Source organism: Priapulus caudatus, unplaced genomic scaffold (assembly GCF_000485595.1).
Source record: "Priapulus caudatus unplaced genomic scaffold, Priapulus_caudatus-5.0.1 Scaffold352, whole genome shotgun sequence".
NCBI classification, from domain to species: Eukaryota; Metazoa; Priapulida; class Priapulimorpha; order Priapulimorphida; family Priapulidae; genus Priapulus; species Priapulus caudatus.
Genome location: NW_014577413.1, coordinates 229002 through 243768, shown reverse-complemented (window position 1 = coordinate 243768; position 14767 = coordinate 229002). Strand labels below are relative to the sequence as shown.

Here is a 14767-nt window from a genome sequence, read left to right as displayed (position 1 = left end):
TCCTTCTCTCCTCCGCCTCTACCTCCCGCATCCCCTCCTCTCCTCACCCTTTCTCCCCCTTCCTTCCCTTCTCTCCTACCCTCGCCTTCCAACCTTTTATTCCTACTTACTGTTCTCGTCCTTTCTTCTATTTGTCCCCTTCTACTCGCCTTATCGATTCTCATCTTCCTCCTTTCATCTCTTTACTTTCTCCTCTCTATTCCCTCTCTCGTCGCCTTGCTTTCTTCTCCTTCACTTTCACTATCTTCAATTCCTATTCTTCTTATAAGCTTCGTTTCCTCTTTTTTTCATTTCTTCCACTCTCCCTTTCTCCTCATCCTCAATAGCTCCTACTTCTATCGCATCGTGTCTCGGCACTTACTTTACTTCTTGTCTTTCATTTTCCTCTTCTTCCCCCTTCTCTTTCCCGCATCTCTCCTCCTTCTTCAACTCCTTTACTTTTTTCTCGCATTCGTCTTGAATTACATCACCCTCCTCCCCCTTACCTCCAGGGTTCCTCTTCACCCCCCACACCAACTCCCAACCTTCTCCTCCATTTATTTATTCCTGCTTCCTTCTCTTAATCTTCCCTTCTACCCTTCACCTCCTTCACTATTTACCCCCGAATTCCTCCATCCCTCCTCCAACTCACACCTTCCTCCCCTCCGCACACTCTCTCCGGCCTCTCATGGCCCCCCCCGCTCACACCCCCGTTAATTCTCGCTCGGGCGGGAGGGGGGCACACGGGATTCTCTCCCTCTCGCTTCCTTGCCCTTTCTCCTCGTCCTAACCCTCTCTCTCAATAAACACGCAAAAACTAGTTTTTGAATTGGAATTAAAGACGTACTGGAAGTAAATGAGAGAAAGAGGCGAGAAAGCGGCGAAAATATCGTGAATTGAGGTGCGATTGGAAACAGTACTTGTGTTGTCGAAAATCCAAAGCTCTAGTAACAGTATCCAGTTCTAGTTGATCAGATGACCAGCTCAAACTCCGAAATAGTTCACACAGTACGAAAAGAAACTAGACTGATTACCAGTTTCTAAATCTTTAACTGGTAAACACATGCAAGATATAGGTAATGTGCATGGCCAAACCTCCTGCGTACACGGAAGCATGAGATCTGGTAAACGACGGAGGTATTCTACTTAGAAAAATAACTAGAAAAAACGGGTGTTTACATTGAATAACAATTACAAGTTTATTTGAAAAATTGGTAAGAATCGAAATATTCACATAATAACACTATTAATTGTATATGGGCATGGGATTAGAATATATATATTCATAGACAAATAATGAAGAATAGAAGGTAAATCACATCATTTCATCAATTTCTTTTTACCAAATGAATCACTTTCATTAATATTCTAACCATCTGTTCATCAATTTACTTTCGGCATTCCTATAGAATCACACTATATTATGATAATTGCTTCGTAGAATTCAGGTCAATCAGGATCACCCCTTCTCGTAGCGAACGCACACACGCACACAAGCACACGAGTACGAAAAACCATGGATGAAGAACCACGCTAAACTGACATTATCAAGAAGGAGGAACGACATCATCGGACCATAGCACCATGGTTAAAACACGAAAAATACTATATTTATGCACGTAAGCAAGCGCAGATATATTTTGTTTTTCTTGCTAACATTTGTACTGAGTGCAGAAATATCAATTTATCCGACCAATATACCTACGTAACGGTCGCTTAAATTCCGATGTTTAAATAATGTGCACATCACACATACTGTATGTTCCCGAGAATCCCGAATTGTGGCATGATTGCTTGCTCATGACAAATTATTTCCCGAGGTGATTATGCCGCAGATGCAGCTGCAGCTCTCCCACATTGCATTTATAGGTCACTGTCGAAATTCATAGGGTGTGTCACTTCTTGGAAATGTTTTACGCACGAGACTAATTTCCTGCTCACGAAAACATAGTAAGATAAATATGATAACATGCGAACACGGAAACTGGCGACGGATGAGCTCATTTTGCTGTTTCAGCAAGGAAGTATGCGAAGCACCTATACTTCCAAAATCATTTATTACAAATGCACTTCCACAGTAATTGGATTAAGTTATTTACTAATACCAAGGTCAATTTAATAATTCCCAAATCGACTCAACACATTACAAATTGAGTTAACATAATAATATGTCGAATCGATACATCGATATCCCTTCACTGACGTTATGGGAATCGTACGGAAAATGGATTTTTAACGAAATTAAAGAAAACGAAATAAATAATTAAATCGATCACTCCCTTCAAATTCCGCATTGCTGCTTTTATCAGTTTTAGTAAACCGAAGAGCCTCTCTGTTGAAGTAGGTCTTTTTGAGAAGAGAAGGAGAAATATTAGAGGAATAATAAAATGCTAGCTCTACCAGTTTAGCCCCTTTGCTTCCGCTACATGCCCTGTCATAATATGACATATTATACATGGTAAATTATACCACCTATACCCCCTTCCCGCTCCCGTCTGCCACGGTAATGATTGTGATACCGTGACATACAGTCAAATAAGCTCATTCACGCCTAAATCGTGGAAGTTGACACGGATTGAATTATACGCGGGCATATGTACGAATTCAGCATCATAGAGCTACGATTTAATAAGACAACTATTATTCTGTCCTGATGAAAGACAGTAGACACGACAGACATGACAACTCTGTGCACTCGTAGGGCAGGCGCCCATAACACTATTATATTAGGGGTAAATTCAAACATATTTGTTCACAAAAAATCAACACATTTGTTTTTATTCACTCCTGATTATATATATATATATATATATATATATATATATTCATATGCTAATATATAGTATTATGTGCTCTTGCTAGAGATATATGTGTGCGTCAGAGACAATCTAATATTAAAGGCACGATCATATAGAAGCTACTGGTAACGCATGGAGTTCATGGAATATTATTTTTACGGAACCATCATTTGAATTAATCGAAGTATATATGGCTTGGTTGAACGCGTTTATAACTGAATTTCTACCGCACTAAATACCGGATATGAACAGGTGGTATAAATCATCATCTCTTTTAGGTACGTTATTTGACTTACCCGCATTCCAACCGGAAGAGCTTAGATATAATCTATATCATATTCCTCGTCCATCGACTTTTGTCTTACCAGCTACGGTTTTGCCCTACATACTTTAAAAGTTTTTTGGCACCAATCTGGATTGTTTATGTAGATCATAGTTAAAGTTATAATCATTTCCGCCGATGTCATAGGATACAGCATAAACTAGGTACGCATTCAAACTGCTGTCCACTTGCTTGGTCGTTTGGTTTCTTTCGTATGTGCTCTGCAAACGGTTAATAAGTGGTAAGTTTTTTAATTTTAATGCGAGCATCCTAAATTTTACGCAGGTATAATACGTAGTAATTTATGTATTTGCATTATCGGTATAGTGTATTCCATTCTGTAGATTAAACTGTGCGCTCTCTCTCTCTCTCTCACTCTCTCTTTCTCCCCCCCTCCTCTCTCTCTCTCCCTCTCCTTCTCTCTCTCTCTATATCTTGAACTCTCGCTACCTCTCTCTACCGCATGCGCACGCACGCGCGTATCTATGCGCGCATGGACATTCGCATGGACGCCCGCACATATGACGCATGGGCACACGCACGCACGCACGCACGCACGCACGCACGCACGCACGCACCCACGCACGCACACCGAAGCACGCATACATGCTCACGCAGACACTGGTTCTAATCACGTCTTAGCTGTAGCTTGAATAGTCATCAAGCATCGAACCGATTAAATCTTCTACAGTGTCGTCACGAGAACAGGAATTAAAGTTACTACCTGCTGCTTCTTTTCTGTCGATAGCAACCAGAGCTTCAAATATGAGCTTCAGAGGGTTGTCCTCCGGCTTGACGCCATGCAGCCACACCAACATCATCCTGTAACCGTGCTCCTTGTAGCTTTTGTTTCCTGTAGATGAAGGCATAGATAAATTAACATACTATCTTACACAACCTACAGCTCAATGTACGACAGGAGTCAGGGTACAGCGACAAAACGTTATTAGGAGAATAATAGGCAGTCTATGTGTGAATCATCAAGGCATCGCACCCACTTCCTAATCAATATATTAGAGTGATGAATCGCATGCAATTACCACTACCATGAAACACAAGCGTTAATCTAAATATACGTATATTTAAATGCTCGATGATTTAATTTGTCTCTTACCAGTGTATTGATGCGCTATTGCTTTTATTTGTTCTTCGGTGAAATTCCAGTGGAATGCAAGTTGCTTCCAGTCGTGGGGATGCAGATGCTTGGTAGCTAGCTTCCAGAGGATCGATTGCATTGCCTCTACATCAGTATAGTCCACGTTGTGGAGACAATTGTTTGCCACGCCCTCCTGCGGGAACCAGCCTGGCTTGTTGTTATCGTGCTGCAATCGATGTATGAGACGGGAACAGCATTCACTCTCCTGTATTTTGATACAAAAGGCGTACACAAATGCGAGTAGTTAGTTTTATATGGATATACTTGTCATCGCCGGTGACGTAAAAATCTCGTCTACGCGATATTTCAGCCTAGCTTCTAACGCTCGGGAATAGTGGCGTCGCTGTTGCTTAGCTGTTCTTTACACATCTGAGGAGAATTTTTAGTCTTTTTTATTAGGCGCATCCAACAAAACATTGCCGTGCATTAGCTTACATTTGGCCTAATAATATATATACACGAAATTTTAAACCTCTTGAGAATTCTGATGGCAGTAAACGAGAAAATCCTACGTCGCGTCCACATACATATTGAAACGGGATTGAAACGCTAGTGGCTGTGATGCCTGGCACCTGCCAGGGACTGTCCGCGCGGCTATATTATGAGAATTTCCTAGTTCGGATTCAGAACAATGAATTGCTCATCAAGCAGTATGCATGAATAATGAAACTCCTCGTGCGCGCTGCTGCCAAGCTCGTACGAAATTATTAATGATTGCGATGCGACGCATTGTTCCGTTTACACGTATGACTGTCTGTTATAAAAGGAGGGGAAACAAGCTACATGACAAATTGAGAGATTCGTACACTTGCAAACCAGTATAACTACGCGTGCAAAAGTGAAACAGACGTTTTATTAAAGAGCGTCTGACTGATAAATTTATATATCCACATAATATTGCTCTATTACTCTACTGCTCTACCTACACAATATTTAAATTGGTAATGAATTGGTTCGGGTTTTCTTTGCACCGGCAATTCATTCTCGGTTCATTTGCTCTCGCCTTTATCTCTCCTCTTACCCGTTGCGTGAAGGGAAATCGAAGGGCAATACAATGATCTTAGTATCGCATCGCCTACAGAAACATTGTGCTATGCGCATAAAACATAGTGACAGTGCAACGGGACTAAAGCGGACTTCCATTTTTACGGATTTTACTCTTATTGATTACCAATTTGGCATCGGAGTCGCGTTCTGCTTTGATGAGCATATCAACTATAGCTACGAAGCTTCCCCTCGCTGCGATGTATAACGAGCTTCTGCCATTCTGAAAATAAACAATAATTATTATCTGAAAACCAAACGGAGGTATATACTCTATCACAGTTATCCACGACTATAACAGGTAGTGTTAATTAGCATTCACTTACAGCTCTGGGAGCCGCTGTCAGAAGAAAATCTGCAAGCAGCTGCGGCTATCGCGATTAAAAAACGTCATAACGTTTGCACGACATGTCATGATCACTTAAAAACTACATTCAGACTTATGATGCCATAACTACTTGTAACACTCATGGCCCATTCAACGGACAAGCGCCTGTAACAACAGCCAAGTGATCGATAGCAATACGTGACGTGCATGCGCAGGTCGATACCTGCTATTTATTCAGAAATAGAAAACTTAATGTTAATTAACTAGTGTTGTTTTACCGAGTGGCAGAGGATCATATGAATGTGGCATTTCAGCTAGAATCTGCCGGAAAAGCTATAGCGTATATGGACTGACCAAGACCCGCGATTCCACGATAAGAAGTCAATAATAAGATCTTTAGATTAGAATGGTGGGGAGATAGGTACGTGTTGGTAAGCGCGTTTATTTCTGATGACCCAGTTACTCACTTCACTATGTAGAGCCGTATATCGACCACTATATAGCGAACCCCTCTGCTATTCTTTTCTTCTATCCGTAATAGCATATCCAAGCTATGAGAGCATAGCCGAATATATAGACGTATTGTGTTTTGAGCGCGTCATAATTAATATGAATGACGAATATGACCTATATAGGGTAACCCGAAATATGATGCTCATTAGCATATCAGACATACTACATTGTGGATTGAAATTGATTCTCTGGGGCCCTATAAGGGACGTTAACTATACACGTACTCTACTCTCACTAGTGCTGCAGCACATTGATTCATTAACGCACTGCTGGGATGAACGTTATATTAGTCGTGGTATGTTTATTGATGACATTACATAAATTACTCCCACCATTACGCGTATCACCTGTTACTGAATTATCTAAATAACCCATGACCGTTTCTATACTATTTACGTATATATATATATATATGCAGTTACGGTAGTGTTGTTTATGCGCGTGCGTGCGTGCGTGTATCTGCGTGTGCGTGCGTGCGTGCGTGCGCGTGTGCGTTTGCGCGTTGTAGGTGAGCTGCTACCTGGTTATGTTAGCTTATAGGCGAGGCATAATGATATAATGTACCATAAATAAGTGTAGAAAACTCATTATTACATTATATATCAAGCTGTCAGATACATTTCGATATTAATGTTCAAATTATTAATTTTAATCGCTTTTCTATTCGTTGCTAAACAGTTGGTTTCACCAGGAGTCTACCTTTTCTTTGGCATCAACGTTCACGCCCGTTTTCAGTAAGGCTTCGACCACCATAGTATGTCCCTTTTCGACGGCAAGATGGAGTGGAATTTGATCTCTCTACAAATGAAAAAATAACATTATTATAATTATATATCATATGGCTATATCTGTTTGACGTTAGTGAATGTGCGTGCTCAATCCTAACACTAACTCTAACTTAACTGACATGTTAAACAGCGTGCCAGGCATACATAGGGACACTTGTGTGCTCACATACTCGTGTGTAGAGGGGCCTAACGTAGGTAAACGGCCTAGGTATCTGTGGCCTTTATAGCAAGATAGACGCGCGCGCGAGAGAGAGACGAGGGACACGAGAGTCTGTATGTGTCGTATTAATTAGCGTATTAATTAGTATTATCATTAATTAGTAATTAGTTACTAATTAGTTAATTAATTAATAATTAGTAATTAGTATTAATTAGCGATTAATCAGGACTGTCCTGCACCGTACATTATAGGATAATCCGGCTGTGAGGAGCCACTCTTCACCCAAATCTACCTAATAACTACGTAACTCCGACGCAAAGACGTCATTGTAAATTCGCCCTTCGCCGCACTGTTGTGTAAAAATTGAAAGTTTTGTTTCTTCTACGTTCGCTAATAAGTTATTTTATATTGCATTGAATTAGCGTTTCCCCAGGGTGGCCTTTACATATAGATCCGAATGTATTAGCTTAATTTGACGATGTGAAAAAGTGCGCTGTATGTTTTTGGTGTATGCCTGCGTTGCGTGGGAATATTCGCGTGCAGACCGGATTGGTGCAAATGTAGAAGCGCCGTAGCACAGCTGAATGTTGACAGCGTGTATTAGAGTGTGGAATTGTACTGCCGCAACACAGCCAGGGTTTTTTGTTTACCTTAATTAATGATTCGCATCGTAAGCATCGCTAGTACACGGCACTCTTAGTTTGATTACCCAGGAGGGTTAACAATGTTAGCCATTAGGCATTGGCATCATTGTCAGAACTAATTTCCTGAGTCCTTCGGGGATTCACTCAGAGTGAGCAAGCGTCCCCACGTCCAGACATCGCTAATACTCGTGTTACAGTTGAGCAGTCATTGTGACACACGCCAAACATTTAGCAAACGCAACGGAATGGATTCGTTCTCCTCCCTATCCTTTGCACCAATAACGTCAATAAAATCCCTCGCTACATCATGTTGACATATTTATTCGAGTTAGCCAAAAGAAATCTCTCGACAGTCGCCGTTTTTAACTGCGTAGCGGCGCGCAGGGGTAATTCTGCTCCTGCCATGACAATCAATACCATAGTGTTGTGAGACTCGATATGACAGCCAATCAAATCATAAGCCATACATAACATTCGATCCCGAGCAGATTTGAGTGAAGAGATACAGTGCGCTTCGAGGGAACGTGACTGTGCTCCAGAATATTTTATTTCTTCTAACAGTTGTTCCTAATAGTTATTGGCCGCGCTTTCATGCGCCGCATTAGCAAAGAAATGTACTACCATCAACGGCGGATCCGTCATTTTAGAAAGAAGAGTGGCTCTTGCGCGCCCATAATGTGTTGAGCGAGAAGGCGCGGGGGATGGGGGGGGGGGTCCAATTTACCCCCAGAAAATTGTGAAAATTGTGAGAACAGGAAATCGCACCAGAGGCTCATCTAAATACATTTACAGCCTTATGTTCTGATCAAGATTATCTTACTAATAATAAAATAAAATAATTTATAATTAGTAAAATAATTGACGTACGTGCGTGCATGAGTGCATGTACGTAAAGCCCGGCGCACACGTGAGTTATTTTACTCAAGTAAAATAACGCATGAGTCAAATTACTCAACGAAAATCCGCCGCACACGTGAGTAAAATAACTCACGTGTGCGCCGGGCTTTAGTGTCTGCAGCGACACGCAAAACGTCGTTGAACCGATTGAGTTCAACATTTTGTTGCTGGAAAGTATTTGTTCTCTGGACGGAGCAATGATTCCCTCGATTCGATTGATATAAGTAAATAATGTGTATAAGAATGCACGTAGAGCGCTATTCTAAACGAACGAGTAATAATCTACGAATCTACAGTGTTTCATACAACCACACGATGACATTTCACTATGATCACGCTGCTTCTTCCCGTTTCTGATAAAAACAGACAGTTCGACCGAGTGGGTGACAGAACACAAATTCCATCACACCACCATAAGATCGCCCTTGAACCTCCACTATGACGGTTATCTTTTCAGACGCGTAGAATAATTGAGCTATTTTTGCATAAATATAAACAAATGCCGGCGCCGAGCTGACCAACGCAGCTGTATTCAACGCCCATAGAGAATTACATGTTAAATTAAATGAGGCGACTTAAGGGAAATTCGTTCTATTGCATCTTTAAATATTCCCAAACACGCGCATACTGATTAACTAGCAAACGAAAGACAGGCAAACGACACTATTAAAATGGTTAATTGTACGTAATTTCGTATTCGATGATTATTGTACTGCGCTATAGGCCTATACCACGCGCTTCACAGGCACGTCTTTGGGAGATTTAAAAGTATAGCGATCTGCTGGTAATTGTCACTTACCCAGTTCTGAGGGTTAAGTTCACAACCGTGTTCAATAAGCACGGTGACTATACGTGGATGGTTGTTCTCGGCTGCCAAGTGCAACGCAGTATTTCCATTCTGAAATGTAAGAGAATGAAAAGTGAGAAATGTAAATTCAGATGAGTTATCGTAGTTAACCAGTAGTGGCTGGCCCTCACAGAACGCGTGTAGCGTCATTAGAACCTAGCTTTACTAGTTGGAACTGTGGTAAGAGTAGCCGATTGGTCGTGATGCAAAGGTCTCGAAATTATTATACTGAATATAGGAGCGGTAATTTCTGCTAGTGGTTAAAAGTGCATGCAGAGCGAACGATAAAATTGTACTGTTATCGCTATATGGAACGAGATGCATGCGAAATAAAAGATGCAAAAATTTATAACACAAATAGTTATCGAATCGAAATAGTTATTATTATTATCATTATTAACATTATTATTATTGTGTGTAGGCATGCGTGTTTGTGCTTGTGTGTGTGTGTGTGTGTGTGTGTGTGTGTGTGTGTGTGTGTGTGTGTGTGTGTGTGTGTGCAAAATCCACAACGTATAAATAGAGTAGATATAATTAATGTAGGAACCTTTGCATATTGATATAATAATTATCTGCGATAGAGGTAGAATTTATTGCCGCTATCACCTTTATATCTCCCTTAATATTACTGCGATAACATTCTCATAGTAGTGTCGAATGGTATTCCTGGCAAGCGGAATATCACATCTATGCTGGTGCGCCCTATCCAAGGATCATGTGTATGTTGCAGTTTGTAAATGCTCATATAAAAAATATTTATACTTTTAACGCGCATATATTAAGCCCGCATATATACAGCATCTCGGCTGCTACGGAAGGCCAACCCATACGACCCCATTTTAATTGAGTAAAAAATCGCGATATCAAGCAGTCCTTTTTAATATAATAATAATAATAATAATAATAATAATAATAATAATAATAATAATCGCATTTAATCATAAAATAATAACAAATGAAACTATGTGTTACATTGTATATATATATATACTGTATATATATATAGCGGTCGTCACCATGGTATCAACCGGACGGTGGGCGGAGAAATTATCAGAGCACATCAAACGCTACTTCCTCAAGATAGGCGCGTGAATTGTATCGAAATGTCTATGAACATTTTACAATAGTTCAACAGGAATGCAGTCTCATCTAATCCACGAGGTATAATTAGGTTAATTAAGCTATAACTCTTCTGATTGGTATAAAATTCCATAATAATATGCCTCTAAGATCGATGTAATATGTGATTAAAAAACAATGCTCGGATTAGAAGAAATGTATTCGCGGTACACTCGACTTCACATGCGATTAGCATGCGAAGACTTGGCGGGCTTGGCCTTTAGATATCCGACTGCATGCGTAATGCGATTAAATGCGTATTACTACATTTATGATTAGTATTTCCCGCCTGCGATGTCCCTAATTACTTTTGCTTAGTTTATGAGGGCACCTGTCATATCCTGCCGGTGGTAATTTACTCATGCTTGCTAATGTAGATTATGCGATACAGTCGGAGAGCGTCGCTCGTTATTCCTGTTATTTGTACGTAAACCTACTCATTGCTACGTATATGTAGCTAAGCTAGCCATAATGACCGACTGACACTAGGCTCCCAATTCAGTACTAAACTTATCAGCGAAGCCTACCTAGTAAAATGTATTTCAACTAGTTTGAAGTCAAAAATCCGGCCGATTTAACGTATTGCCCGTTCATTACTTATACTCATGAGCAATAAACAATGATGCATGATGAATGCAGACGATGAATGCAGCAACGCGACAGGGAATAAACGATTAAGCCAATTTCCGTGTTTTCATTAAAACATGCTAATGCTATTTACGGCAACATGTAATAGTTATATTAATCACTTAATCAAATATATGTCAAGAATGAAATATGTGCATATACGTGAATATAAATTATACAATTATTAATGTCCGAGTGTCCACATAATAATGCATGTTTTGTTATATATAAAACCTATGTACTGTAATATCTGAATAGGCTCTACGTCATTGCCTAAAGTCTCACCATTGGCGATAGAAAAATGTATATCAAAATAGCTGTTCGCCGTGGCGGCGCGCCACGGGGGCAACATTGAATATTATCGGGTATGGGACACCGGACAGGTCCCTCGATAGTAATGCCTAGATGTTCGGCTTGGACCGGGATGAGCCGCCTCAATTTAGCGGGAGCTACCATGCGGGCGTGACTCCAAAATTAAATATAATCTAATGTAATAACATCTATATTATCAGTGATATTATCTAATATAATCTAAATAAATAACATCACCTGACGTACTATGCAACAATTACAATGCGGTATTGCTTACAGCCGTATAACAAATGGTGTTATTATATCCGGATCAGGATCTACATGCAAAAGAAATGCTATGAAGAAGTACGCACGCTCGAAGGCACGAACGCACGAACGCAAGTACGCACACAAGGGCGCACACGGGCGCGCATATACGCACACACGAGCGCGCATCCATCCACTCACGGTGCACGTAATCGTTCTCACGTAATATACGCAATACGTACCACGCTCTCACGTAATATTTCGTTCTCAAAACGCAGTTCATTGTATGCGGTTAACGTAATGTGTTTTCATAACTGACCGATGATAACTGAGAAACCACAACTGCCTTTAGGAGTTAAGGAGCTCTTCCGGTGTCAACAAAGACATGTAGACACGGCCTTATTCCCCGCGCAGCTAGCATTCGATCAAAATACAAAAGCATGTTTCTCGGTCACATTCTCGGTGCGCTGCTTCCCAAGGCGAAAATCGATTAACCAAATACAAGCCAATACCAATACGCGGTGTGAGCAGACATGCGCTAATGGTGTAACAAAGTCCGGTGGAGACGGTCGAAGCCGCAAAGGTGGGATGACGTGACATGGCGTCACATACACTGACGTACGTTATACATTGCGTCGTTAGTTAGCCGTGTCTTAGCGCTGGTATAAATACGAGAGCGTTATAGTGACTTCTCAGCCCCAACAGATATACACGACTGCTGTTAGTCACACTGCGTGTAGCTAGTGATTTTTCAGTCGGCGTTGTTTACTCGTTAGTCAGTTGTTGCAGCGGTTTGAGCAAATTGCCGTAATGTCTACACTTCTCAACCTCTTAACATTTTTTCCATTTCGTTGCCAACGGAGAGTCATTAGCACTCTACGTGAACCTTCGTTTTTATTATTACTGGGGTTGTGAATTGTTGCGTTCCATGACCCGAGTTTATTACCAAGCTGAGTTTATAACACAACTGCATTTGTTTTTAGCAGTTATTTATGCCACAGTTTAGCAGCCTCTTTGCACACTCGTAGTAACTGCGGCTGATTTCCCGTGTTATGTGTATTATTGATGTACTTACCGTGTACGAACGGTACGCGGTTTTTGCACAGGTATTTACATTGACCGTTAATAAATATACGTGATGTCGGGTACATTCTCTAGACAATTGCTGCTGGTGTTCACCGGCCATTACGTGTCTGCTTCGCTAACTCATCGGTCATTCGGAACGAACACGAAAATGCTGTATAATTAGCGGCGGTGTCATTTCCAAATGAATTACAAGCGCAGAAACCGCTGGGTTACGTTCGTTACTAATTGATTACCGGCGTAAGAGATGCGGGAGCATGTTCGCCGTATATTGCTAACCGACATCGGTAACAACATCCGTGGGGGGGACGTCGGAGTTATATGTGTGTGTTATACCGCAATATGATGACAAGGGATTGCGAATTGTCGGAAAGCGTTACGTAGTTATACGTGCAGAAAAATCTAACGCGTGCTACTGATTAGATTTTGAAATATCCGATGTCATTTTGTGTTACGACACACTTGTTCACGTTAGAAGTGCTTGCTGAAAGTATACTTGGTGGCCGTAACAGTGATTCTCGGCTAAGAGCGATGCAGCATAATGACCGCGTCAAAGCTGGACGTGGCCAAAGTCCAGCTCAAGAGTCATCCTTTTGGTCCAGGTAAGCGAAAAATTCTCATGATGTAGAGCGATGCGCGGAAGAATAGATGGCTCTCACTCTCCTGAAATGTCACCTCACAATATTGACTTTGGGCTCATGTGTTCTCGCCTCAAATACCCAGCTTAGGAGCATGATTAAGTTAATGAGTGACTCTGAGTAATAGTTGGTGCTTATTATAATCAAGCACGTATAAAGAAGGAGAGCGTACAACGGTGAAATGCTGAAACCATGTTGCAGTATTAGTCTAATTAAAAAACTTTGCCCGTTTTATTTTGACGATTCTTTGCGGTATTATTGAACAGCTGTCCTACCTTGCTAATATAAAACAAACCGCTTGTACCTACGATGCCCCTACGCTGAGATAATGAGCGGTGAAAATCTGGTATTTTTGCCGTATTTTTAACTTCAAATGACTTTCTTAGTAGTAAAACTAGTTCTAATGGCTCTTTGCTCATGATGGGTGCAGCAACTTGACAAGGTACGCACGTTTCTACCTTTCGTTTCCACTATCCTGTGCATCACAGGAAAGCATAGCCATAGTTATTCACAATACCTAAATGCGCTTCATGTGTAATATCGACTATACGCTCCTCTTGTAGTGAACGAATGACCAGTCGGCTTTACTCCTCATGTTCTCAAACTTTAATCATTTTTTCGTTTAGCTTCAGTGCCCGCAGCTGAGAAATCTTATGTAAATACGCACAACCAATAACGTATAGCACGTGAACCAAGCGAGAACCAGCCAAACGACATTGCCGTGAAGATGTCATGCAAACAAACCAAACCTAGATGATTAAACACTTAAATTGAAATGTGAAATCTAAAGACATTGTACTGAAAATACCATGCGGACCAACCAAATATAGGTGCGCGGCGAATGAGAAACAAAACAAAACGAACCAGTAATAAATTACGTTTTGTCTCTGTGTGCGTGTGTGACGGAGATGCACACATGAACATGGCTAAGCAAGTGGGAACAAACTCGTCATCGTCAGACACATACACACATTTTTACCAATCCCCCCCACACACGTACGCACACACACACAAGCACGCACGAACGCTCACACACACAAGTACGCACGCACGCAAGCACAACCCTCCGTCGCACACACGCGCACACACGCGCACACACGGAAACGCACCGGCAACCAGCACCGGCCTGCGCACACGCACGCACACATACACGCACACACACACACACACGCACACACACACACACACACACACACACACACACACACACACACACACACACACACACACACACACACACACACACACACACACACACACACACAC

General features: G+C 41.3%; 1 protein-coding gene across 1 annotated transcript in view; it reads right to left on the bottom strand.

Moving 5' to 3' along the window:
* Positions 1-2816: 2816 nt before the first annotated feature.
* Positions 2817-14767, bottom strand: part of LOC106809409 (ankyrin repeat and death domain-containing protein 1B-like) — a 35423-nt gene continuing 23472 nt past the window's right edge. The window contains exons 7-12 of the mRNA XM_014812474.1: positions 9429-9527; positions 6840-6938; positions 5427-5522; positions 4214-4421; positions 3824-3952; positions 2817-3320 (exon numbers count right to left, since the gene is read on the bottom strand). Of these exons, the coding sequence (XP_014667960.1) occupies positions 3241-3320; positions 3824-3952; positions 4214-4421; positions 5427-5522; positions 6840-6938; positions 9429-9527 (711 nt within the window). The 3' untranslated portion in view covers positions 2817-3240. The remainder of the gene's footprint in view (positions 3321-3823; positions 3953-4213; positions 4422-5426; positions 5523-6839; positions 6939-9428; positions 9528-14767) is intronic.